We start from the raw sequence: 27,385 nt of genomic DNA, 5'->3' as shown, positions 1-27,385 counted from the left end.
AGGTCCCACCGAGATTTGAACTCGGATCGCTGGATTCAGAGTCCAGAGTGCTAACCATTACACCATGGAACCTTGACACCAAGAAAACTAAACGTAATGATTCACCATTTGCTGAGTAAATTAAACAAAAAAGAAAAATAAACACAACTTCAGACTTTACTTTTACATCTCAACTTATTTAAACTACATGATTGATATAATTGACTGAAATCAATAAAAAAACTGAAGTAATTTAGAAGTTTTAAACACTAAATAAAAGTAATTTTAGTTAAACATTGCCACCCAAGTATCAAAATCACAACAAAACGTTCCACTGTTGGAAAATGGCACTAAGTAAAAAATGACTTGCCACTTTTTTAGTTCTAATTTGGCATAGAGCAGTCATATGTGAAACACTATTTATTCTCTACTCAGCATTGATAACAGTGTTTTTACCTAAATAAAGCCAAGTTCCACCGAGATTTGAACTTGGATCACTGGATTCAGAATCCACAGTGCTAACCATTACACCATGGAAGCACAAAAGATAAACAATTCAGCACAAAGGTTAATAATTACACCATTAACTCCACATGTTTAACGTAGTGTTTATGGTATTTAAGCTGGATGAATAGATGGTAGTTAACATGTCAGACATCCCAAGTTGCAAAAACTCATTTCAGGGCAAAAAAAAGCTAAAACCCACTCCCACACAGCAAAGGATATGGGTGATAACCACATTTTTTGGAGCTGCTAACTGAACTGTGTACTAAAAGAAATTTAGACCGTGTAGAATAAAAGTATTAGGAAAGTATGAGGTTAAAAACATCAGCTTTTATTTATTCTTAAAAGAAAAATACATGAACCTCAGTCATCTCACACGAAGATCTGTTTTGCTCAACAACAGTAAAGCTCGCCATCTTTTCTGTGCGGCAGGTCCATAACTGAAGGGCTGTCAGTGTAGAATCGTGTTTGTGCGTACATGCCCTGTGCCTGCACCCTGGCTGGTTAGCTCAGTTGGTTTGAACGTGGTGCTAATAACGCCAAGGGCGTTGTTTAAAGCCCTGTGCGAGCCACACCCACTTTAGGACTTAAACTAACAAAGTGCTCTTCTTCTAACTAGCAGTTCCTATTGAGCGGGGCTTCAAACGTTGTCTCTGACAAGTGTGAGTTATTTTTAATGCCCCTCTCATTCAGGTCAGAAACATGTGATTATTGCAATTTGCCAAACTTAATTACCCTGCTGTAAAAGTTAGCAAGTCATGTGACCCATGTGTACCGTCCAATGAAACAGCTGTGCGCGTGTCTCTGTGGTGCAATCGGTTAGCGTGTTTGGCTGTTAACCGAAAGGTTGGTGTTTTGAGCCCACCCAGGGACGAGTGTCTTTTATTGCACAACCATGTCTTTTGATGAAACGGATATGAGACACAACAACAACGTGTAGTCCAACAGAAATATTGGAAATGAGCAACTGAAAAACATCCAGTAAACAACAGTCCTACAAGCACAAATATCCACCTGATAAGTCACCGGAGACCGGCTGTCCAAAGTGGAAGAATGACCTTTTGGTTTCTGTAGACATTAAATAAAGATACTAACCCAACTTGGGCCTTGAACCCACGACCCTGAGATTAAGAGTCTCATGCTCTACCGACTGAGCTAGCCGGGCTTAAGCAGTGTATCAGGACAGACAGCTCATCGGTCAGACCATTAGAGAGATGTAGGTTTAATTCACTAACATCACGACCAGATTAAGAACTAATTCACAGTTTACAAACAAACTAAGTTCAAAATAATCAACAGACACAGACTTAGGCTGCGTCCGAAATCGCATACTTACTGAGTACGTACTAGATTGGAGGAAGTATGCACCACTCGGCCGGTAAAGAAGTACGTACTTTCAGTACAGAAGTGTGCAGTATGCACACAACACCCGTACGTACTACGTCCGCCATCTTACCAACGTCAAGTGACCATAGTTACAGACCGCATGCTCATTTCAAGCTCCACTCGCCAAAATTTTGGGTATTTATCGTCTTTATTTGCGCCACTTACTGATTAATCTATAGTCATGTATCCCGACTCCACACTGAGACGGCAGAGAGTAGTAAATCACAGAAAAGAACTAAGAAAGTTATTGATTTTTTACCTCAGAAATAATGTAAGTACTGCTAACCTCTTTAGCAACAGTATACTACATTACCATGATTAGACTACTACAATGAAATAAATGACAAAATGATAGATCTGACACATATTAATAATTACAGTAGAATAATTTTTCGAAAATCGTCTGTGCACGACATTGTACACAAAATGAGTAGGGCTGTCAGAGGGCTCGTCAGGAGGATCATCACCCTACCAACTGGTGATGAACTAGAGTGTGTAGGAGCTGGGTTTGCCCACTTGGCCGGATCCAAATGTTTTAGAGTGGCAGTTGGTGCTACTGATGGGTGCCACATTCGAATAAAACCCCCATCTGCCAATGCACAGTGCTACCTAAACAGGAAGCTGTTCCACTAAATTCAGCTTCAAGCCATCTGTGACCACCAGGGGAAGTTCAGAGACATTTTTGTTGGTTACCCTGGGGCGATTCATGATGCAAGGGTACTAAAGAACAGCCCTGTGTAAGAGGGCTAATACCCACCTGCAGGATGATACATTCTTGGGGATAAGGGTTATCCCTGCATTAATACACCCATCCGACTCCTGACCCCCTATCGAGAGCCTGTGCAGAACCCTGTACAGGCTCGTTTTAACAGCAAACTGTCCAAGGCCAGGAATGTGGTGGTAAAGGATTTTGGAATGATGAAGACAAGATGGCGTTACATTTTCTTTAAAGCCTTTTCTTGAGGTGAGCCCTGTCTTCGCCCCGGAGGTTGTTGCATGCTGTGCGGTGCTCCACAACCTCTGTATCACTCATGGAGACATCATTGAGCCAGAATTAACAGAGGTACATGTTGACCAACCAGAGCCTGTAATTAATGACATTACATCAGGTGAAGATGCAAGAAAGCATCTGGCTGCAGCTGTGTCAGCACCACAGCACAGCATACCAGCTCTTTATGAGCATGATTATGTTTAGAAAAATGTTTTGTTAATAGGTTCATGTTGTTTGTTTTTACGTTTTGTTCTACAGTTCTTGATTGACTCTTGACATTAACAGTTTATGCATTATTTAAAAGTAAAACTTTCTTAGCAAAATTTTCAATTTCTTGAATATTTTTTTAATTACAATTTCCAATTTTTACACTTTTTCAATTTTTAATTAAGGTTAAATGAAAAAGAAAATCCTTTATTTCCATTATTTGCCAACACATTTTCTTTCTCACAACATACAATAATACTACAACACTTTTTGATTTTCAACTATTTATTTTTTCATTAGAATCTCTAGGATTTTAATAAACCTTTCCTCTCTCACTCTTGCCTCCCTATCTCTCCTTTCCTCCCTCATTCTTGCTTCCTGGTCTCTCCTCTCCTCTCTCTCTCGCGTCTCTCACTCTTGCTTTTCCTCTCTTTGGCGCGCCTCTTGCTCTCTCTTCTCTCATTCTATTATTTCCCTTTCTCTTCTTTCCTCCCTCTCCTCAGCCTCTCTCCATCTTCTCTCCTCGTTCTCTGCTGCTTCTATCTCCCTCTCATTTTCCCTTTCTTCCATCTCCCTCAGATACTCTACTAAATCTTTCTCCCCTCGTCTCTTTTTGGCTGGGGTTTCCATGCTTCTCGAGGATGGTGAAGCTTCAGCAGTATCCTGGCCAGATGAGGAAATAAGGGTCGCTGGGCTAATTGATGGTCTCCCACCTATTGCCTCATCCATATCCACATACCATTTCCAGGATGCTGCTGTTGCTTCACCACCCTCTGTACTTACCCCAGTAGGTGGACACTTAAGTTCCTACAAGATTCCTAAACACAGTACAAGGACCTTAACTTGTATTACAAATCTTTTCTGATATTTTTACTGAAGATCTTACCAACAAACGAAGCTTACTTTGTATTTTTGTTTGAGGTTCTCTCACTTCTTCTTTACATAAGTGGGAGTCACCTTCCCCTGCAGTTGGTTCTCCAACACAAAGGCTCTACAATATAATGCACATAACAGTTATTAATGTATATAGCATACACTGCTTCAAAAAAAGTTTGGTCATTAAAAGTTTTGAATGCTTTGAAAAAGTTTGCAAAACGTAAATACTAAAACTTGTCTTTATACCACCCTTTGTAATTAAAATTATGCATAAGATGTAACACAAATTTTGTTACGTCAAACAAACAGTTACTTACTCAAACCCTCGAACCGCTGCATTCTGTTTTCCAGTGAAGAGAGCCTGGTTGGCCACTCTCCACCGGATAAGATTTTTAGTGTCTTCATCAGACCCTGCAATATCAAACATTAGTTTTAAAAGGGATTTCTAATGTGACTGTGTAGCAACATTACAACAATCATGAATATTTAGCCTCAACAACCCCAAAGCTAGATATATCTACCTTCCTAAAGATAGTTTAGGATAGCCCATCACTAGCATTACAGATAAAATTAAATGAATCTATAGATAGATCATTTATTACAGCAGCTCAATATATATTAATGCAAAGTATTATAGTAAGCAAGTATTAAAGTATGCAAGTATTCAAATTTGAAAGTATTAAAATACAAAAGTATTAAGTACACATGGAATGTTGTACAACACTATGTAGTTAAATACATTGAATACAAAGTAGTATATCGCTTTTATTGTCCTACCAGAATGACAACATTTGAAGCCCAGGTCAATAGGACCTGCTAGTTAGAGAAGGCTCACTTGTTTGTTAGTTTAAGTCCAAAAGGGGGTGTGGCCCGTATGGGGATCGAACCCACGACCTTGGCGTTATTAGCACCACGCTCTAACCAACTGAGCTAACCGGCCGACGTACAAAAGCAGGTCATATACCCACATACCCGATTCTACACTGACAGCCCTTCAGTTATGGACCTGCCACACAGAAACGATGGAGAGCTTTACTGTTGTTGAGCAGAACAGATCTTCGTGTGAGATGTGAAATGAAGCCAGAATTAAAGATGGTAGAAGAACAGGGTGATATTCTTACTTTCAGTGATTAAATTACTCAGGTTAGAAAGTCCTGATACACAGAACATGCTCACCTGACTTTCTCTCAGCCATGCTACCTTTAATCATTAAAAGGGGTGTGGCCCGTACGGGGAACGAACCCGCAATCTTGGCGTTATTAGCATCAAGCTCTAACCAACTGAGCTAACCGGCCAGTTCATCTGTTCTCTGTTTAGATCTTTGAACATAATTCTACACTAACCCCATTCAACCAGCGGCACAAAAACCATTTGAGATTCTGCACACTTTCAGTGAAGATCTGCAGAAATGAGCAGCTCCTAAACTGAATTTGTTTGTTATTGCACCAGAAATGCAGCAGTTTCATGTTATTTTAATGATCCGAGATCTCAGTCCTACTTCAGACATCTCTGTCTAGTCATTTCTTATGTTCAGACTTTCTTAATACACATCTAATAGGTTTTGTAGGTTCTTATATGTGTGAACTATCTAAACTATACTGTATTGTGGTACATTCATTCAGCCTTCATCAGTTTATCTCTGCTCATTCAGCCTACAGCAGTTTAGACCCGCCCACTTAACCACCAATTTGCCTCCACAGTGAGCCTGTATAGAGAGAGAGATTTTATTTTTACAACGTGCAAATAAACAAATTACTTTAAAAAAAACAAAAACAATTTTGTACAGGAAACAAATATAACAGTAACATAAAAAAGTAAAGTGCAAATCATTCCCGATTAAAGTGCATAATGCTTTTCTACAACACCATGTTTTTACATTATTTTACCATGTTATGTCCTTATGTTGTCAAAATATAAAAAAAGTCTACTTTGGTCAACTTTTTTTGCTGAACAAAAACTGTAATAATGCATTGAAAACAAAACAAGACAGTAAAGATAAAGTCATATATCCACCATAAACCAAATATTTACGAATATCTTCTTCCCAAGATGATGCAAAATAAATCCAAAAAAAGTTGACCAAAGTAGACTTTGTAGGGTTCAAAGCTTATACGTCCACTTCAACTGAATCAGAGTTATTCCGTATAATGCAGTCCTTATCCATACCTTAGTTAGTCCTTATTAAAGTTGAATGTCCTTTTTCAAAATCCATCAGTTAATAATGTGTAGTTGATTCCCGAACAAACTCCTTTTCTACAGAAGTAGTAATATTAATGCATTAGCAATGTAAATATACAAAGGAAATTAGCATATAGCATTAGCATCTACTTTCCATAATATTTCCAAAAAGAGAAATTATCCCAAGAATAATGATAATCAAAACGCAGTTTGCAGTACAGTAATCCCTCGCTATATCGCGCTTCGACTTTTGCGGCTTCACTCTATCGCGGATTTTATTTGCAAGCATGTCTAAATATAATTTGCGGATTCTTCGCTGGTTTGTGGATTTCTGCAGACAAGGGGTGTGTTCGAAAAGCTAGTGAGCTCTCTACATAGACGCATTTTACGTCATCCTGTGCGCGCTCCCGATTAGGTGGCTGTTCCAAATCTTAGATGCCTTAATATCCTCACTTCTTAACATTTCAACGTTATTTTCACTCAAGAATGAGTGAGCATCCGACGCTGCCTTAGTGATCAAGGCAATCCCAGAATTGATTGCGGGTCAGGCGCTCTTCTCTCACAGAAAAATAAACATGGCTGACTGTGCGGACAAACGAATGGAGTTCTTTTCAAACGTAAATAAAATATTACTGATTTTTAACTTGTATAAACTTTTACCGAGTGTTTTTATTTGCAAATTCGAGCTTGTCAGGAAATGTAACCGTTATCGTTACATGAAGGGAGATGTTATATTGATGTTAGCATGCTGTGCTACCTCAATCCATTGGTTTTAATGACAAGATGCTAAATGCTAAACCCGATGGAATCGGGTTATAAAAATAACCATATAAACACATGGTTTTTACTTCGCGGATTTTCACCTTTCGCGGAGGGTTCTGGAACGCAACCCCCGCGATCGAGGAGGGATTACTGTACTTACATCTAGGCATAAAACATCAAAGTTTCCTAGGAAAGGAGTCTTTAAATCTTCAAAAAGATAAAAAATGCAAAGCAGCACACCAAGTAGCAAACCGCTTTTGCTTCCATCAGGAAAATGCTGTGTCTACTTCTTTTCACAAAAGAAAACATGGGTAATTCCCTCTCTATTGCCCCCTAAGGGAGACCATGGGAACTGACCAAATGTAACTCTATGGTGTTAGCCACCATGCCTGTTACAGTATTATACTGTTTATTAGCCTGACTTAAGCAAGTCATGTGACCCTGACAGCTGTGCATGTGTCTCTGTGGCGCAATCGGTTAGCGCGTTCGGCTGTTAACCGAAAGGTTGGTGGTTCGAGCCCACCCAGGGACGAGTGCCTTTTATTGCACAACCATGTCTGATGATCAGACGATTAAACCTCAGTGTATATTATCTCATATAGAAATATGCTTTACATATGCTTTGCTTGATGGTAATAACTCTTAGTGAAGTCTTAATGAACAGTTAAAACATCAATTCAGGTTTAGTTCAATTGGGGGAAAATATTAACAGTAGCTCAACACGTACAAATCCTACAATCATTCCACAAAGTTCACAAACATGATTCAATGAGTGAAAACTTGAGGTTTGGAGCCTCTCTGGTGTGCAGACTGGTACTGTGTATCAGCACTACTTACTGTGTGCAGGACCTGAGTCGTATCTGCTCCAGTCACTGGTTGGCGGCATTTAGCTCAGTCAAGTGTAGATTTATGTAAAATAATGTAAAAACATGGTGTTGTAGAAAAGCATTATGCACTTTAATCGGGAATGTTTTGCACTTTACTTTTTTATGTTACTGTTATATTTGTTTCCTGTACAAAATTGTTTTTGTTTTTTTTAAAGTAATTTGTTTATTTGCACGTTGTAAAAATAAAATCTCTCTCTCTATACAGGCTCACTGTGGAGGCAAATTGGTGGTTAAGTGGGCGGGTCTAAACTGCTGTAGGCTGAATGAGCAGAGATAAACTGATGAAGGCTGAATGAATGTACCACAATACAGTATAGTTTAGATAGTTCACACATATAAGAACCTACAAAACCTATTAGATGTGTATTAAGAAAGTCTGAACATAAGAAATGACTAGACAGAGATGTCTGAAGTAGGACTGAGATCTCGGATCATTAAAATAACATGAAACTGCTGCATTTCTGGTGCAATAACAACCAAATTCAGTTTAGGAGTCACTCATTTTTACAGATCTTCACTGAAAGTGTGCAGAATCTCAAATGGTTTTTGTGCTGCTGGTTAAATGGGGTTAGTGTAGAATTATGTACAAAGATCTAAACAGAGAACAGATGAACTGGCCGGTTAGCTCAGTTGGTTAGAGCGTGGTGCTAATAACGCCAAGGTCACGGGTTCGATCCCCGTACGGGCCACACCCTCTTTAATGATTAAAGGTAGCATGGCTGAGAGAGAGTCAGGTGAGCATGTTCTGTGTATCAGGACTTTCTAACCTGAGTAATTTAATAACTGAAAGTAAGAATATCACCCTGTTCTTCTACCATCTTTAATTCTGGCTTCATTTCACATCTCACACGAAGATCTGTTCTGCTCAACAACAGTAAAGCTCTCCATCGTTTCTGTGTGGCAGCTCCATAACTGAAGGGCTGTCAGTGTAGAATCGGGTATGTGGGTATATGACCTGCCCTTGTACATCGGCTGGTTAGCTCAGTTGGTTAGAGTGTGGTGCTAATAATGCCAAGGTCATGGGTTTGATCCCCGTACGAGCCACACCCACTTTTGGACATAAACAAGTGATCCTATTCTAACTAGCAGGTCCTATTGACCTGGACTTCAAACGTTGTCTCGGACAAGTGTGAGATCTTTTTACTGCCCCTCTCATTCAGGTCAGAAACATGCCATTATTTCAATCTGCCAAACTTAATGACCCTTCTGTAAATGGTTTAATGTGCACACTGCTGCTACTGGCTTGTTCTTCTTTTCTACAATGTAAGTTCACACCTTCAAGTTCATGTTATTTGAGATCTCTACATAGATTTCTTCCTCATGTGCATAAAGACGCAGTTCAGTTTGAGTCGATTCACTAAGTTGATAGTACTCAGCAATGTGCCTTTAGAAGCTGAAGGAGTCGATTATTTTTGATGAAGTCAACATTTTATATGTTATACAAAATACTTAAAAGAGTCGGATCACTATCGTTAGCTGTCATTTAAAAAAAATTAATCGCAGGTCAATACAGAGACAAACCATCTCATCTAATACAAAATAGAATAAATAATGTATAACAGTTTAATGATGCACCATACATACAGTGAAGCAAAACACAAAACCCCTAAACTTGTAAAAAGCTTCACTTAAATAATAATAAAATGTCAAAAATACATCAAATCACCTAAATATTATCTACATAACACATACAGCAAAAACATGTGAATGTGGAAGCATGTGTGTGTATTGTGTATGTGTGTGTGTATGCTTATGAATATTAACAGAATTGATATGTATGTTAGACACGTATAGATACGTGAAGTGATGTAGACACACATATTAACTTCTTAGCAATAGTAATGATACACTATTTGGCAAAAATTATTTGGACATCTTACCATGAGGTTGTTGGACATCTCATTTTAAAAACAAACAGTTTTAAAATCAAGTGACTTCTGTCTGATCATTAGTGACTTGTGATCTGCTGAACAGGTGCACAAACATCAAATCATCTGCTTCAGAGCGACAAGGAGGGACGGGCCAACTGCATCCTGAACTTAGTGCAGTTTTCCAACAGTGGAACGTTTTGTTGTGATTTTGATACTTGGGTGGCGATGTTTAACTAAAATTACTTTTATTTAGTGTTTAAAACTTCTAAATTACCTCAGTTTTGTCAATTGATTTCAGTCAATTATATCAATCACATAAGTTTAAATCATTTGAGATGTAAAAGTAAACTCTGAAGTTGTGTATTTTTGCTTTATTTACTCAGCAAATGGTGAATCGTTACGTTTAGTTCTTGCAGTGTCAGGGTTCCATGGTGTAATGGTTAGAACTCTGGACTCTGAATCCAGCAATCCAAGTTCAAATCTCGGTGGGACCTTACTGCTTTTATTTGGGGGTCCAAGATCATTTGTGAGGTCCAAGATTGAGAAACATTAGCAGTTTCAGGATGGTAGCATTCAGCACATGTGCAGTACAACAGAGCATCACAATTGCTTGTGCTAGTTTAGAGTCACCTTAAATGACATGTTCATTTCCATCCATTCATCCAGCTTGAATATCATAATACCACTAGTAGTGTTATAGTGTTCCACATGTGACTGCTCCATCCCAAAATATAATCGCAAATCATTGTTTACAGCGCCATCTAACAGCCAACTTGCTCTTAAATAAATAATTATTAACTTTTTGGCTTTATTTACTCAGCAAATGGCAAGTTTCATTTGGGAGCCGGTGTGAGTTCCAAGGTTTAGAAACTTTAGCAGTATCAGGATGGTAGCATTCAGCGCATGTGCAAGTACAACAGAGCACTTGTGGGGTGTAGACCACGATTACTTGTGCTAGTTGTGTCGACCAAGCAGATCACCATTCAGGAAGGTATATCAGTGCCAAAATACGAGCCAGTTTGTTCAGTAAAACTTTATAAGCCAACAGCAGCAAATAAACTTAAGAGTCACCTTAGATTACATGTTAACTTCCATCTATCCATCCAGCTTAAATACCATAAACACTACGTACAAAACATGTGGAGCTATTCTTACTACAGTAAAACACACTGAACTGACTTTTAAAGTGAAGTTCAAAATGTTGTACAGAGATCGTTCCCATCTAGTGGTGCTAGATAAATTACAGCTTGTTGCTTGGGTACAGATTTGTGACATTATTATTAAATTGTTGTTGTTGTTGTTGTGTTATTTTTTAACTGTTCATGTTTTTAAATGTAAAACCATAAGCAGCACCGTCTATAAATAAATGAATCTTGTGCTTCCAACTGAGATTTTTGTTTACATGAACAATGTCTGAAATCTGACGAGCCTGATTAGTTTGTAATATTTAAGATGATGAATGAACCTAAACACTTGCTTTTAAATTTTAAGTTTTTATTTATTTATTTTAGTTTCAATACAACGTGACACCGACAAGATAAAAAAAAAGTAAAAATAAAGTGTTCCAATCTTATCAGGTGGATATTTGTGCTTGTAGGACTGTTGTTTACTGGAAGTTTTCAGTTACTTATTTCCACTATTCTGTGGAGTTACACATTGTTGTTGTGTCTCATATCCATTTGATCAACAGGCAGATTGTGCAATAAAAGACACTCACCCCTGGGTTGGCTCGAACCACCAACCTTTTCGGGAAAACAGCCAAACGTGCTAACCGATTGCGCCACAGAGACACACAAAAAGAGACATTTCATTGGATGGTACACACAAGTCACATGACTTGCTAACTTTTACAGCAGGGCATTTAATTTTGGCAAATTAAAATAATCACATGTTTGTGACCTGAATGAGAGGGGCATTAAAAAGACCCCAGGTCAATAGGACCTGCTAGATAGAGAAGGATCACTTGTTTGTTAGTTTAAATACAAAGGTGGGTGTGGCCAGTACAGGGACCGAACCTGCGACCTTGGCGTTATTAGCACCACACTCTAACCAACTGAGCTAACTGGCCTATGTACAAGGGCAGGGCATATACCCACATACCCGATTCTACACTGACAGCCTTTCAGTTAAGGACCTGCCACACAGAAACGATGGAGAGCTTTACTGTTGGTCTCAAGTTCGTCTCGGCTGTAGTAGAGGAGACTTAATGAATGAATTCAGTTTAAATATTAATTTAAAAAAACCTTTCCAGTCGTACCTCCACACTAACCAAAACACTCAATCTGTAAAAGAAAGATACGTGCATGAAAGTGATGAGGTTCTAAAATTTTCTAATGTTGCGCTCACTATTAAAAGTTAAAAGTATTGGGGTGTACCAGTACTAGGGTGTGTCATGGTATGGGGTGTGTCAGTACCAGTACCAGGGTGTGTCATGGAATGGGGTGTGTCAGTACAAGTACCAGGGTGTGTCATGGTATGGGGGTGTGTCAGTACCAGTACCAGGGTGTGTCATGGTATGGGGTGTGTCAGTACAAGTACCAGGGTGTGTCATGGAATGGGGTGTGTCAGTACAAGTACCAGGGTGTGTCATGGTATGGGGGTGTGTCAGTACCAGTACCAGGGTGTGTCATGGTATGGGGTATGTCAGTACCAGTACCAGGGTGTGTATGGGGTGTGTCAGTACAAGTACCAGGGTGTGTCATGGTATGGGGGTGTGTCAGTAACAGTACCAGGGTGTGTCATGGTATGGGGTGTGTCAGTACAAGTACCAGGGTGTGTCATGGTATGGGGTGTGTCAGTACCAGTACCAGGGTGTGTCATGGTATGGGGGTGTGTCAGTACCAGGGTGTATCATGGTATGGGGGTGTGTCAGTGTGACGCTGCCTCGCCGAACCCTAGGTGTAGGGACACGAAGTCAGCGGGTAGCAATGACCGTTTGGCAAGGAAGCAGGGTAGACACAGCAGGTAGGTTTTTAGTGAGCATTTTATTTACTGTGCGTGAAAACCAATACAAACAAAAAAACTGTACAAAACGGAACTCAAACATGGTTTTAAACAAAATCCTGACTAATGCAGTTCAGGTTCTTTACAGACTGACTAGACACCAACCTCAATATCAGGTGGGTCCTCTCGCAGCCAGCCCCCCTCTCCCGTATACCTTTCCCCCTCACCTTTTAGCAGTTAAACTCCTCCCCCCTTCTAATGGAATAAACCATTTCTCCTTTAACTAGGGGGAGAACAACTAAAACAACAAAAAAAAACTAATGTTACACCAAACAATAACAAACATACAAAACAAAACTTAAACAAATGTCGACATTACATGTTAATTGCACAATAATTAATTAATAAAAATATCCTTTTACTTTCCCCAGCCTTACCCATATCACCACCTCCCACCCTGAGGTAGCTGAGGGCCCTTCAGCTCTCCCCAGAGCACACTTACACTCCCGCTGGTACATGGATTAAGGTAAGTATAACAGGTAAGTATGATAGGTATGTAGGACAGGTAAGCATAAAAGGTAAGTATGACAGGTAAGTATAACTGGGGATGAAGACAACAGCTGTCTTCATCACCCCCCCCCCCATAACATCGTCACTACTCGCCGTGACGAGACAGAAAGTCCGCAGTGGTGTTCTGAGATCCCTTACGATATCGCACCTCAAATTTAAACTGTTGCAAGGACAAATACCACCGTGTAATTCTGGCGTTCGTGTCTCTCATGTTCGCTATCCACTGCAGTGATCTGTGGTCAGTCTCTAAAACAAACTCAGTCCCTATCAGGTAGTACCTGAGCGAATCCAATGCCCACTTTATAGCCAACGCTTCCTTCTCCACAGTGGAGTAATTCAACTCCCTCGGAAACAACTTCCGACTAATGTAGAGAATGGGCTTAAGATCACCGTCCTTCTTCTGCAGCAACACTGCCCCAAGTCCGCGTCCTGATGCATCAGTTTGCACCACAAATTGTTTACTGAAGTCAGGGCTGTGCAAAACCGATTCACTACACAAACAGTCTTTCAAGTACTGGAACGCTGCCTCACATTCTGCAGTCCACTTGGTTTTTTGTGGCATATCCTTCTTGATCAAGTCTGTTAAAACTGCTGCTCTTTTGGAGAAATTAGGGATAAAACGGCGGTACCATTCTGCGAGACCCAAGAAGGATCTAACCCTTCTTTTCGTGGTCGGTGCCGGACACCTCTTCACTGCTTCCACCTTGTCAACCTGAGGCCGGACGACCCCACCTCCCAGGACATATCCCAGGTAGGAAACTGTCCCTTTCGCCAGGTGACACTTGCTGGAATTCACAGTGAGACCTGCCTTGCTAATGTGCTGGAGTACCTCTCCGACATGTTGCACATGCTGATCCCATGACTCGCTGAAAATGACCACATCGTCAATGTAAGCTGCCGCAAAGTCTTCCGTGCCCTTCAGGAAACCGTCCATCAGTCTTTGAAAAGTTGCCGCTGCCCCATGGAGACCAAACGGCATAACCAAAAAATGGTATAGTCCTGAAGGAACTCGAAAGGCTGTAAGTTTCCTAACTTCTGGACTCAGTGGAACTTGCCAGTAGCCTTTACAGAGGTCTAGTGTGGTTAAAAACTCAGCCTTTCCCAGCCTTTCAATTAGCTCATCAGCTCTGGGCATCGGGTACGGATCAAAGGCTGAAACTGCATTCAGTTTTGAAAAGTCTATACAAAATCTAAGTCCTCCATCCTTTTTTGGAACGAGAACCACGGGACTACACCATTCACTAGATGAAGGTTCAATCACCCCCATCTGAAGCATAGCCTCCACCTCTTTTTTTAGATCCGGGACCAGACGTGCAGGAACTCGACAGTTAGTCTGACGAATTGGTTCATTTTTCAGCAGCCTGATGTTATGCTGGACTTTGTCTGTTCTGCCAGGGTCTGCCCTGAAAAGACCTGACGGGATGACTGTAGCTAACTCCTCACACTGCCTCCAGTTAAGATGAGTCAGATCGGGTGCTGTGTTTGTACTACTGACCGTGGGGAAGTACTGCTCTGAGTTCTCTTCCTCTTCGCGCACAGCTCGCACCCATAGCTGCTCAGACATGTCTCCGTTCCGTTCTTTCCATGCCTTTAGCATGTTAATATGGAAAGTCTGTTTCTTCTTTTTCCTGTCTGGAAGTGACAGTTCATAGGTCGTCTTGTCGACCCTTCTTAGCACGTCATATGGCCCATGCCACTTGGCCAAGAGACTGGTGTCTGATGTGGGTAGAAGAACAAGGGCTTTCTCTCCAGGCCTGAGCTCTCTGTCCTTTGCCCTCCGGTCGTACCAAGTCTTTTGTCGGTGCTGTGCCTTTATCACGTTCTCCCGAACCAATTCTGTGGTCTTTGCCATGGTTTCTCTCATTTTATGCACATGAGAGAGAACATTGAGTCCTTGCCCAATACTGTCGCCTTCCCAGGCTTCTTTGAGGACATCTAGTGGCCCTCTAACGTCTCTGCCATACAGAAGATGGAAAGGTGAGAATCCAGTGGATGCCTGCGGAACTTCTCTATATGCAAACAGAACATATGGTAACCATATGTCCCAGTCAGTTCCCACCTCACAGACGAAACGGCGCAGCATGGACTTCAGGGTTTGGATAAAGCGCTCGGTGAGGCCGTCAGTTTGTGGATGGTATGGCGTGGTTGTAATGCCCCTCACCCCTAAAAGCTTAAAAACCTCCTTGAGCTGCTTAGATGTAAAATTAGATCCCTGATCGGTTAAAACCTCCTTCGGTATCCCTACCCTGGATATGAGCTGAATCAAAGCGTTGACAACTTGCCTTGTCTTCACCTTTCTCAAAGCAAAAGCCTCTGGATACCTCGTAGCATAGTCACAAATAATTAAAATGTAGCGGTTGCCACTACGGCTCCTAGGAAGAGGACCTGCTACATCCATAGCAATGCGAGAAAATGGAACATCTACAATGGGTAGGCTAATCAAAGGGACCTTGCTTGCATTTTTCGCTGGGGCCGTAAGCTGACATTCTGGACAGGAGCTACAATACTTCACCACATCTTGGTACTGACCTGGCCAGTAAAATCTGCTAACGATTCTATTCAATGTTTTAGCTATACCCAAATGCCCAGCCCATGGCTCTGAGTGCCCAAGCTTTAGCACCTGCTGCCGTAAATTTTGGGTACCACTAGCTGTTCATGGCTTCCCTTAACCCTGTACAGGATGTTGTCTTTAATAAAGAAATGTGTGTCACCTCTATCAGTGCCATTAGTGCACTTTGAAAATGCAGTTTTAAGTGTGGGGTCACTAGTCTGCTGCTCTGCTATGTCAGACACCGGCTGCTGTAAATCCAGATCCACTGGAGCAATATTCTCCACCAAAGGTGTACCCTTAACCTTCTCCTGTCTCCTAATGGCCTTGGGTTTGCTCTTTTTAGAGACTTCACAGAAAGGGAGTTCCCTCAGCAATGCCACCTTATCCTGCACCACTTGTTTGGATTGCGCTCGAGTCATTACCAATACTTCAGCCTCAGTCTGCTTCTGCATTAGGAGATCTACCAGTATAGGAATATCTCTGCCCAAGATTACTGCATAGGGAGCCTTTTGCATGATGCCTACCTTAAGCAGGTAAGGTTGACCATTAACCTCCAAGCTAACCTCCGCTGTAGGATAAATCTGCTCATCCCCATGTATGCATTTAACTCTAAGCTCACCGGAATACTCAACCGGTATATCAGAAAGACATTCTGCCAATACCAGAGTCTGACTAGCACCTGTGTCAAGCAAAGCTTTACACGTCCTGCCTCCAACCTTGACTGATAGAACCACGTCCTTGCTGTCATTTTTAGATTTAAAACTTTCTGCCTTTTCAGGGGAATAGCACAGTTGGTTAATGCTACTACGCAGCTTAGGACAAGCATTAGCTTTATGACCAGTCTGGTTGCAATTGTAACACCTGATAACTTTGTCTATACTACGGTTAGCATTGCCAGGTTTAGCCTTAATGTCTGTACTATGCCAGCGACTCTGAGTAGATGATCTAAAAACCTGGGGTCTCAAACCACTGCCATAACAATCCACAAACTTACCCTGTTCGCCACTGGACCGAGGCTTGCTCTGCTCTCCCAGCTTGAAACTGCCTTCCGACTGTCTGGCTGCAACATACGCTTCTGCTAGGGTGATGGCTTGGTCAGCTGAAGCAGGGCTGCGTTCAATAATCCAGCTGCGGAGTTCAGGATTTACCATCTTGAGGTATTGTTCTAAGATAATGGTGTCCCCAATCTGCTCTTTGGTCTTTTCTCGAGGAACCACCCACTTCTGGTACAGTCCCTTCAATCTGGTGTACAATTCCCTTGGCGTTTCATCAATTTCCACAGCAACGTCTCGGAAACGCTGTCTATAAGTCTCTTTGTTAATTTCGTACTTTCTCAGTACTGCACTTTTAATTTTTTGATAGTCACAAGCATCATCAGCGTCCATAGCAACATATGCAGCTCTAGCTTTACCTTCCAGAAGAGGGATCAGATGAAAAGCCCAACTTCCTTCAGGCCACTGCGCCGTTTGTGCTTAACGTTCAAAAGTAGTCAGGAAATGTTCAATGTCGTCCGTTTCCTTTAATACTGGCAGTCTGGGAGCAGGCCAAACCAACTGTGAAAGCTCTCCGTCATCTCGCACCAACTTGATGCTCTCCGACGCTGACTGTGAGCTCCGCAGAATCCTTGCCTGCGATTGACCACTCGGCTGCACCATCCCAGTGTATTCGGACGCCGCCGCAGGATGACTCCTCTGCATCTGCCCCTGCAATAGTCCGAACTGGTGTTGAAGAGACCGCCATCGCTGGTCCTGACGCGCTGCATGAGCTCATCTTTGCTGCGCTGCTCCGTGATGAACCCCCGGGGTAGCTCATACACTTGCTCCAAGCTCGCCGGTGTGCTCCCCACGGTAAATTCATCCGCTGCCGCAGAAGACTGGCTCGGTTCACTCGTGCTGTCCCTCTGTACTTCCGTGAGTGAAGTTGCTGCTTTTTTCGGAGGCATATTTCCAGCAGTCCAATGCCTCCAATGCCTCTGCCGCTTTTTGTTACAGTTATTTCAGCTCATGGGCGCAGCCATCTTTGTTTAAGGCCGCCGCACGCTCTGTACCATCGCTCCGTGTGGCTCACACTGACGTCGCCATCTTTGTTTTGCCCACCGTTCGTTACACGTGCGCCATCCGCTCACCGCCAAACACCGCCGTTGCCTCTTTTACGCCGTCTCCTTGGCGCTTAACAAACGCTGTCGAGGTAAAACTCCGCTGCCACCATTTTGTGACGCTGCCTCGCCGAACCCTAGGTGTAGGGACACGAAGTCAGCGGGTAGCAATGACCGTGTGGCAAGGAAGCAGGGTAGACACAGCAGGTAGGTTTTTAGTGAGCGTTTTATTTACTGTGCGTGAAAACCAATACAAACAAAAAAACTGTACAAAACGGAAATCAAACGTGGTTTTAAACAAAATCCTGACTAATGCAGTTCAGGTTCTTTACAGACTGACTAGACGCCAACCTCAATATCAGGTGGGTCCTCTCGCAGCCAGCCCCCCTCTCCCGTATACCTTTCCCCCTCACCTTTTAGCAGTTAAACTCCTCCCCCCTTCTAATGGAATAAACCATTTCTCCTTTAACTAGGGGGAGAACAACTAAAACAACAAAAAAAAACTAATGTTACACCAAACAATAACAAACATACAAAACAAAACTTAAACAAATGTCGACATTACATTTTAAGCAATTGCACAATAATTAATTAATAAAAATATCCTTTTACTTTCCCCAGCCTTACCCATATCACCACCTCCCACCCTGAGGTAGCTGAGGGCCCTTCAGCTCTCCCCAGAGCACACTTACACTCCCGCTGGTACATGGATTAAGGTAAGTATAACAGGTAAGTATGATAGGTATGTAGGACAGGTAAGCATAAAAGGTAAGTATGACAGGTAAGTATAACTGGGGATGAAGACAACAGCTGTCTTCATCACAGTCAGTACCAGGGTGTGTCATGGTATGGGGGTGTGTCAGTACCAGGGTGTATCATGGTATGGGGGTGTGTCAGTACCAGGGTGTGTCATGGTATGGGGTGTGTCAGTACCAGTACCAGAGTGTGTCATGGTATGAGGTGTGTCAGTACCAGGGTGTGTCACACACACACTTATACCTAGGGTACCCCATTATCCCGAGGACATGGGGAGAACATGCAAACTTCACCCGGGAATCGAACCCAGTCGTACCTCCACACAAACCAAAACACTCAATCTGTAAAAGAAAGATACGTGCATGAAAGTGATGAGGTTCTAAAATTTTCTAATGTTGCGCTCACTATTAAAAGTTAAAAGTATTGGGGTGTACCAGTACTAGGGTGTGTCATGGTATGGGGTGTGTCAGTACTAGTACCAGGGTGTGTCATGGAATGGGGTGTGTCAGTACAAGTACCAGGGTGTGTCATGGTATGGGGTGTGTCAGTACAAGTACCAGGGTGTGTCATGGTATGGGGGTGTGTCAGTAACAGTACCAGGGTGTGTCATGGTATGGGGGTGTGTCAGTAACAGTACCAGGGTGTGTCATGGTATGGGGGTGTGTCAGTACCAGTACCAGGGTGTGTCATGGTATGGGGGTGTGTCAGTACCAGTGTGTATCATGGTATGGGGGTGTGTCAGTACCAGGGTGTGTCATGGTATGGGGGTGTGTCAGTACCATGGTGTGTCATGGTATGGGGGTGTGTCAATACGAGGGTGTATCATGGTATGGGGGTGTGTCAGTACCAGGGTGTGTCATGGTATGGGGGTGTGTCAGTACCATGGTGTGTCATGGTATGGGGGTGTGTCAATACGAGGGTGTATCATGGTATGAGGGTGTGTCAGTACCAGTACCATGGTGTGTCATGGTATGGGGGTGTGTCAATACGAGGGTGTATCATGATATGGGGGTGTGTCAGTACCAGGGTGTGTCATGGTATGGGGGTGTGTCAATACGAGGGTGTGTCATGGTCCACATGTTTTATCTAATTATAGGCCAATTTCAAACCTTCCTTTTGTCTCAAAGATATTAGAAAAAGTCGTTTCCAAACAGCTATGTTCTTATTTGAATGAAAATTGTATTCATGAAAAATTTCAATCAGGATTTAGACCCAACCATAGTACCGAAACTGCATTAATTAGAGTAGTTAACGAGTTGTTAATGTCTTCTGATAATGGATGTGTCTCTTTTCTTGTTCTATTAGATCCTAGTGCAGCGTTTGATACGGTCGATCATAACATTTTACTAGAGAGGCTAGAAAATACAGTAGGTGTTAAAGGACTCGCACTCTCTTGGTTTCAATCATATCTGACTGACCGCTCTCAATTCGTTTATGTAAATAATAAATGCTCGGAAACTACAAAAGTAAACTGTGGTGTTCCACAGCGGTCGGTACTGGGACCCCTATTATTTACACTCTATATGCTTCCGCTAGGTGAAATTATTCATAAACATGGCATAAAATTTCACTGCTATGCGGATGACACACAGCTGTATATATCAGCCAAACCAAATGATACCGACACAATCAGTAAAATAGAAGATTGTGTAAACGACATAAAAAACTGGATGTCGTGTAATTTTCTTTTACTTAATTCAGATAAAACTGAGGTTTTACTTGTTGGCTCTAAAGCTGCAAGAGACAAGTTGTCTAACCTGGTGCTAAACCTAAACACTTTCTCTGTTACTCCCAGCCCAGATGTAAAAAACTTAGGTGTCACAATTGATTCAGATCTCTCCTTTGATGCACACGTTAATAATATTACTAGAGTTGCTTTCTATCATTTGCGTAATATCTCTAAAATAAGAAATATACTATCTGTTAATGACGCCGAAAAACTGATCCATGCGTTTATAACTTCTCGGTTAGATTATTGTAATGCTCTTCTAATTGGATGCTCTGGTAGATCCATAAACAAACTCCAGTTAGTTCAAAATGCAGCAGCTCGAGTGCTAACTAGAACTAGAAAATTTGATCATATTACTCCTGTTCTATCGTCTCTACACTGGCTGCCAGTTAAATTCCGCATTGAATACAAAATACTTTTACTAACCTATAAAGCGCTAGATGGTCTGGCTCCACAGTATCTGAGTGAACTTATTAATCACTACAATCCAGCGCGTCCACTTCGCTCACAAGATGCAGGGTTACTTATAGTTCCTAAAATTAAAAAGACCACAGCTGGTGGAAGAGCATTTTCTTACAAAGCTCCACAACTTTGGAATAATCTTCCTGCCTCTGTTAGGGATTCGGACACAGTCTCAATGTTTAAGTCTAGACTGAAAACATATTTATTTTCTCAGGCTTTTGATTAATATAGACAAAGGTGCAGAGCTTGGGGGTTCTTGGTCATAGAAACTTGTGGTGATCAGGGATGTTGGGTTGCTGTCGTTCTGCCTCTCCTGTCCGATCACTCCGGTTTGGGTAGGAGAGGTGGGCGCTGACGTCCTGTGAAAGCCTTCATGACCTTGTTACCTGCTCGCTCTCCCTTTTAGTTATGCTGTAATAATTAGGGCTGCCGGAGTCTAAAACTCTCTGTAAAACTGTTTTACTCAACTAGCATTGTACATTATTAACTACATTCTTTGTTGTTTTACTCCAAGGGCATTCTGATGGAAACATGTTTACCCGCCGAGGTTAAGGATTAAAGTCGAGACTGAGAACTGGGCTAGACCTGTCCGAGGGTATTCTAGTGGGAACCTGTTTACATGCCAAGTTTAAGGATTAAAGTCGAGACTGCCATGGCGACGACACTGTTCCTGCCAGATGTGACGGGTCTGGAGTAATTTCCACCAAGAATGACAAGAAATCACTACAGACTTTATTGAAGACTAGAGCGAATAACAACTATTATTTAATTATTTATTTATCTATTTATTACCAGTTATAACTTTTAGTTCATTTAATTCTGTGTTTATATGCTTTGTGTAAATTATGTATTTATTTAAAGTTTCCTCCAGACCACCCAAGAAGGATGGGCCCTGTTGAGTCTGGTTCCTCTCAAGGTTTCTTCCTGTAATTTTCAGGGAGTTTTTCCTTGCCACAGTCGCCCTCGGCTTGCTCAACAGGGGTTTTTGTATCTATTGGTCATGGATTTTGTAAAGTTGCTTTGTGACAATGTCTATTGTAAAAAGCGCTATATAAATAAATTTGACTTGACTTGACTTGACTCATGGTATGAGGGTGTGTCAGTACCAGTACCAGGGTGTGTCATGGTATGGGGGTGTGTCAGTACCAGGGTGTGTCATGGTATGGGGGTGTGTCAGTACCAGGGTGTGTCATGGTATGGGGGTGTGTCAATACGAGGGTGTGTCATGGTATGAGGTGTGTCAGTACCAGGGTGTGTCACACACACACTTATACCTAGGGTACCCCATTATCCCCAGGACATGGGGAGAACATGCAAACTTCACCCGGGAATCGAACCCAGGACCCTCCAGAAGCCGTCCCACAGTGGAAATCAAGTCAGTATATGTGCAGTCACATGAATCCAGTCATGCCCATATATGGTAAAGGTAAATTCACTCTGCTCCCTCGGAACGCTGTGACATCACAATGTGGACCTGTGCTCTTCAGCAGCAGCATTTTGATTTTCTCCTCATTTACGATGGCTGCTTCTCTGAGACAGAGGTTTCTGCGTGTGCTGTGTTGCGGGGAGCCTCCCCGGGCGTCCTCCAGGGGCGACCCGGGTCACGGGGGTGGCACAGGGGCCCAGGAAGCGCTCCTGATGGAGGGGTTTCTGTTTAAGAGGACCAGGAGTGTGTTTAAAACCTGGAACAGGTCTGTACACTGATGCTTATGTATCTATTAGGAATTCTATATATATATTAGGAATAATTATCAATATTATGTATAAACAATATTATATATATACACTCAATATTATATATACTGTATATATATATATGATGTGTTTGATCTCTGCAGGCGGTGGTTCATCATACAAAACGATCAGCTTCTCTACAAGAAGAGGTTTAAGGTAGGTCACGACTTTACATGATCTAAATCAGCTCTCTCCTGGACTCTGTGAAATACCCATAATGCACTGCAGTCTTACGCCCCTCATAATTCAGGTGCATCACAGCAGAGGTCAACTTCTGTGCCGGGATGCGCCCCTAATCACCCCCGTCGTGTTTAAGTCTGGGACGATTTCACCGGCGTTTATATCATCGACTGTATAAATAAAAAGGTTTTATGTTCTATTCCCCCAGCGTGACTTCACGGTGCTGGCGGAAGACCTGCAGCGCTGTTCGGTCCAGAGCTGCGAGGACGCCGGGCGACGCTTCTGCTTCCGGGTGGTCACGCCCACAAGGTAAGTCCAGATCTATAATGATCAGAGATAGACAGACAGACAGACAGACAGACAGATGATCAATAGACAGACAGACATGGTCAATAGACAGATAGATAGGCAGACGGACAGATAGACAGACAGATAGATGATCAGTAGACAGACACACATATTAGACAAATAGATAGTCAGACAGACAGATAGAAAGACAGACAGGCAGATAGATAGATGATCAATAGACAGACAATAGATAGATAGACAAGATTATTGATAGACAGACAGACAGATAGATGATCAATAGACAGATAGACACGCTAGATAGACATATGGATAGACAGACAAACAAATATTAGACAGACAAATGGATAGTCAGACAGAAAGATAGATGATCAATAGACAGACATACAGATTATCAATAAACAGACAGACAGATGCTAGATAGACAGATAGACAAGAAGACAGATTATAGATGAATAGATAATCAATAGACAGACAATTGATAGACAGGATGATTGAAAGTAAAATAGATAGACAGACTGCAAGATAGATGATCAATAGACATACAGACAGATGATCAATAAGCAGACAGACAGATAGATGCTAGATAGACAGAAAGATAGATTATAGATAAGTAGATAACTGATAGACAGACAGATAGATGATCAATAGACAGATCAATAGACATACTATTTATTTATGTGTCTATCCATCTGTCTGTCTGAATGTCTGTCTATCTATCTGTTTATTTATCTACTCAATCTGTCTATCTGCATCCTATATAATCTGTATCTATCCCCGTGTGTGTACAGGAGCTGTACGTTCCAGGCCGACTGTGAGGCAGGTAGACGGGCGTGGATCAGCGCCATTCAGAACCTGACTGAGAGAGAAGAAGAAACAGTCGAGAGCGAGGTGAATTATCATCACCACTATAATCCGGGAGGGGAGGGGAGGGGTTCGGTTCTCGTCTCTGTAACACCAGTTTAATGTGTCTGAATCAGAAGGGGTACGAGGACGATTCGAAATCAGACTCCAGTGAGACGTTATTGGACAGGGAGATTCAGTTGGAGGACTCACAGGAACCGCGGGCGTCTTCTGAAGCTCCAGGTAACCTTAACACCACCACATTCGAGTCCCACACTATTGAACTCTAGTGACTATATATTTAACCCTTGGGGTTCGTAGGTGGGATCAGTTGTGAAATCGTCTGTGATGCTCCCAATAACAAGGGTGAGTACGCCGAACCTTTATTTGGACCCTTATTTTTGGTCCACATGACACATGAAGCATCATTGGTGATACTTGGGTTAAAGATGCTGAAGAAGAACCCACTGAAGGAGACCCCGGTAAAGGAGAAACTGATAAAGGAGAAACCACTAAAGGAGAACCCACTGAAGGAGACCCAGCTAAAGAAGAAACTGCTAAAGGAGAACCCACTGAAGGAGACCCCGCTAAAGAAGAAACTGCTAAAGGAGAACCCACTGAAGGAGAACCCGCTAAAGAAGAAACTGCTAAAGGAGAACCCACAGAAGGAGACCCCGCTGAAGAAGAAACTGCTAAAGGACAACCCGCTGAAGGAGAACCCACTGAAAGAGAACCCGGTGAAGGAGAAACCGCTAAAGGAGAAACCGCCGATGGAGGACGTGAAGAGGAGAAGACGACTGACACGAACCCGGACAGCTTTGAGAGCCGATACACCGTCGGAGAGTTGCTGGGAAAGGGAGGCTGCGGTTCGGTCTACGAAGGCGTCCGTAAGGTGGACGGGAACCAGGTGAGTGTCAGTTTGTTGTGTTGATCCTCCCCTGGGTCCTCCTATGGCTCCAGATACCTGTGATGACCTTCCAGGACCTTATAGGTTCACGTAGACTTTCGAGTAACACCCTGGCCCCCTGAATTCCCTTTGTTCCCAATCTATGGATCCTCCCCAGGATCCTCCCTACAACCTACCGCGACATTATTAAGACAAACCCGGGATGCACACTAAGAAGGTCTGAGTCCCTGGTGATACCGGATACCACAGGATGCCTTCGAATGTCTCGTGGAGTCCACGTGTCGGCGGTCAGAGTTACTCCTGAAGAAGGTCTTGTTTTGTGATCTGGCTTCCCAGACTTGAACCCTGTGGAGCGCCTCGAGCAAGTGCAGTCAGCACGGCTCCAGACACCCGTGGAGACCTACCAGGACCTTCTCGAGTCTCTTCCAACCCTTGCATTAAAAATCCACTAATGATCGTTTACTTGTATTTGTTTAGGTTGCCATGAAATACGTGGTGAAGGATGAGCACCTCAGATTTACCAGGATTGTAAGTGACTTTACCTTTCAGATGAAGTAAATACCGTATAGACTGGATACACATTAAATCATTTGTTCTTGTCTCTTCTACCATCAGCCCGGCGAGACAGAGTTGCTCCCCGTCGAGGTGGCCCTGATGCGCATGGTGTCCAGGCCGCCCGCCAGCCCGTACGTGCTGAAGCTCCTGGAGTGGTTCGACACGCCCGAGCGCTGCATCCTGATCCTGGAGCGGCCCGTCCCCTGCGTAGACCTCTACCAGCTGATGCTCAAGACGGGCAGGCTGAGGATGCAGTTCGCCCGGCATGTAATGCGGCAGGTTGTCCTGGCGGTGCTCCACTGCCGGGATCGCGGTGTCTTGCACAGGGACATTAAGCGCCAGAATGTCCTTCTGAACACGGAGACGCTGGAGGTGAAGCTGATCGACTTCGGATGCGGCGACCTGTTGAAGGACACTCCGTACTACACGTATTCAGGTAACTGTGCACCAATGAGGGACGGGTACTTTGGTTTGGACTTTGGGTACTAGTTTGTCCTCTTTGTTCGTGTAGGCACGTGGGAATACTCACCACCCGAGTGGATAACCAAGCAGAAGTACTATGGCTGCCCTGCGACCGTCTGGAGTCTGGGCGTACTGCTGTTTTTCTTGGTTTGTGGACGCCTGCCATTTCGGTCTAAGAAGGAGATCACCAAAGGGCGTCTAGTGTTCAAACCTGGTGTTTCTGATGGTAAGGAAATACATACATTAAGACCTGCACATATGCTAACTAGGCATAACATTATGACCACTGACAGGTGAAGTGACTCTATCAAGGAGCGAATCGTGATGGATAGATGACTGGGTCAGAGCATCTCCAAATCTGCAGCTCTTGTGGGGTGGTCCAGGGAGGGTAGAGTGGTAAACCAGCGACAGGGTCATGGGCAGCCAAGGCTCGCTGATGCATGTGTGGCCCGATCCAACAGACAAGCTCCTGTAGCTCAAAGGTAGCAGCAGACCAGTCAGGAAGCCCATGGTGACCCCTGTCCACGTTGCTTACCTGGGGGAACACATGGCACCAGGATGCACTATGGGAAGAAGTTCTGCCAACATTCTGCTGGGAAACTGGGTTGGGTCACTCTGACACGTAGCTCCTACCTAAGCATTTGAGGACCACATCCACCCTTCCATGGATTCCCCAGATCTCGATTCAACCGAGCGTCCGTAAGATGTGCTGGACAAATGAGTCCGATCAATGGAGGCCACGTTATTAGGAAGGTGGTCATAATGTTATGCCTAATCGGTGTATTTTCTTCAGATCTAAACACTGTATGATTTGAATCTGCATTGTCGCACTCGCCAGCCTGCTGCCATCTGATCGAACAATGCCTCAAGAAGAAGCCCAGCAAGCGCCTCACCATTGGGCAGATCCTTCTGCACAGGTGGTTTGATGAGTAACCCGAAGACTAGGTCCAGACGGTGTAGATCTTTAACCGTACAGGTTTCTGAAGGCTTCTGCTAATGGTAAAAACAATCAAACCTTTTACGATTTGAGCTTTTTTCCAGGACTAAGAAGGTTCGAGATCTCTGGGAGGTCTTTCTGGGTGAGTAGGAGATGATGAAGGTTTGAAATCTATGCCAGGGTTAAGTCTCTATTCACAGGACCTCACCGGACCTCCATGAATTCATGATAGTGTAACGGTAGACCTCTATAAATTAACATCTCCAACCTTTCAGGGCTGGATTGTGTCTAATTGCATTTCTTGCTTGTTTTCTCGGCGCAGGTCAATGAGCATCTCGATCCGGAAGACGAGGAGATTCTTCTTACAGTTACCAGCAGCTTCTTTGTTTATTAAACAAGTAAATTGTTCAATAAAGACGTGAACTGTACCGTCGTCTGTGTGTCTGTGTGTTATTAGCATGTTTTTAGGCATCTGTGTGCACACACTTTGATAGGACACCCAAAGGACAGGTATGATACCGCTTGAGATGCGTCTTCAATTGGATTAAGTGGACATGATTGGGGATCCCAGACACCGGATTATACGGGTCCCACAGTCCACAGTGGCCATAAGGTCAAAGGAATCGTCTGCAGACCTCGGAGGCATAGATCTGGGCAAGGGTACGGACCACCAACATCCATAAATGGAAAAAGTCTGGCCTGGCCAGGAGGTGA

The 27,385-nt window shown here is 43.0% G+C and overlaps 1 protein-coding gene and 5 non-coding genes across 10 annotated transcripts; 3 read left to right on the top strand and 3 right to left on the bottom strand.

The window, feature by feature from the left end:
* trnaq-cug (transfer RNA glutamine (anticodon CUG)) lies at positions 1-72 on the bottom strand. The gene has a single exon. It is a non-coding gene; the product is annotated as a tRNA-Gln (tRNA).
* Positions 73-4,809: 4,737 nt separating this feature from the next.
* Positions 4,810-4,883, bottom strand: trnai-aau (transfer RNA isoleucine (anticodon AAU)). Its single transcript has one exon. It is a non-coding gene; the product is annotated as a tRNA-Ile (tRNA).
* Positions 4,884-7,341: 2,458 nt separating this feature from the next.
* On the top strand, positions 7,342-7,415 carry trnan-guu (transfer RNA asparagine (anticodon GUU)). Its single transcript has one exon. It is a non-coding gene; the product is annotated as a tRNA-Asn (tRNA).
* A 970-nt stretch (positions 7,416-8,385) lies between these two features.
* trnai-aau (transfer RNA isoleucine (anticodon AAU)) lies at positions 8,386-8,459 on the top strand. The gene has a single exon. It is a non-coding gene; the product is annotated as a tRNA-Ile (tRNA).
* A 3,176-nt stretch (positions 8,460-11,635) lies between these two features.
* On the bottom strand, positions 11,636-11,709 carry trnai-aau (transfer RNA isoleucine (anticodon AAU)). Its single transcript has one exon. It is a non-coding gene; the product is annotated as a tRNA-Ile (tRNA).
* Positions 11,710-25,198: 13,489 nt separating this feature from the next.
* LOC134326861 (serine/threonine-protein kinase pim-3-like) lies at positions 25,199-27,099 on the top strand. 5 transcript variants are annotated; one of them, XR_010014614.1, is made up of 6 exons: positions 25,199-25,245; positions 25,333-25,708; positions 25,784-25,960; positions 26,573-26,651; positions 26,776-26,904; positions 26,994-27,099. XR_010014614.1 is itself a non-coding variant. In XM_063008985.1 (5 exons), the coding sequence occupies exons 1-5, from the start codon at positions 25,201-25,203 to the stop codon at positions 26,819-26,821; spliced, it is 723 nt and encodes a 240-aa protein (XP_062865055.1). In that variant the 5' UTR covers positions 25,199-25,200; the 3' UTR covers positions 26,822-27,099. The 5 variants fall into 5 exon arrangements, 2 of the variants coding, with proteins under 2 accessions (XP_062865055.1, XP_062865056.1); XR_010014616.1 differs by having other exon boundaries at positions 26,573-26,688; XR_010014615.1 differs by lacking the exon at positions 26,776-26,904 and having other exon boundaries at positions 26,573-26,733.
* The last annotated feature ends 286 nt before the right edge of the window (positions 27,100-27,385 follow it).

Source organism: Trichomycterus rosablanca, chromosome 14 (assembly GCF_030014385.1).
Source record: "Trichomycterus rosablanca isolate fTriRos1 chromosome 14, fTriRos1.hap1, whole genome shotgun sequence".
Lineage (NCBI taxonomy): Eukaryota > Metazoa > Chordata > Actinopteri > Siluriformes > Trichomycteridae > Trichomycterus > Trichomycterus rosablanca.
Note: the sequence above shows the minus strand (reverse complement) of the source record. Positions and strands in the feature narration are given on the sequence as shown.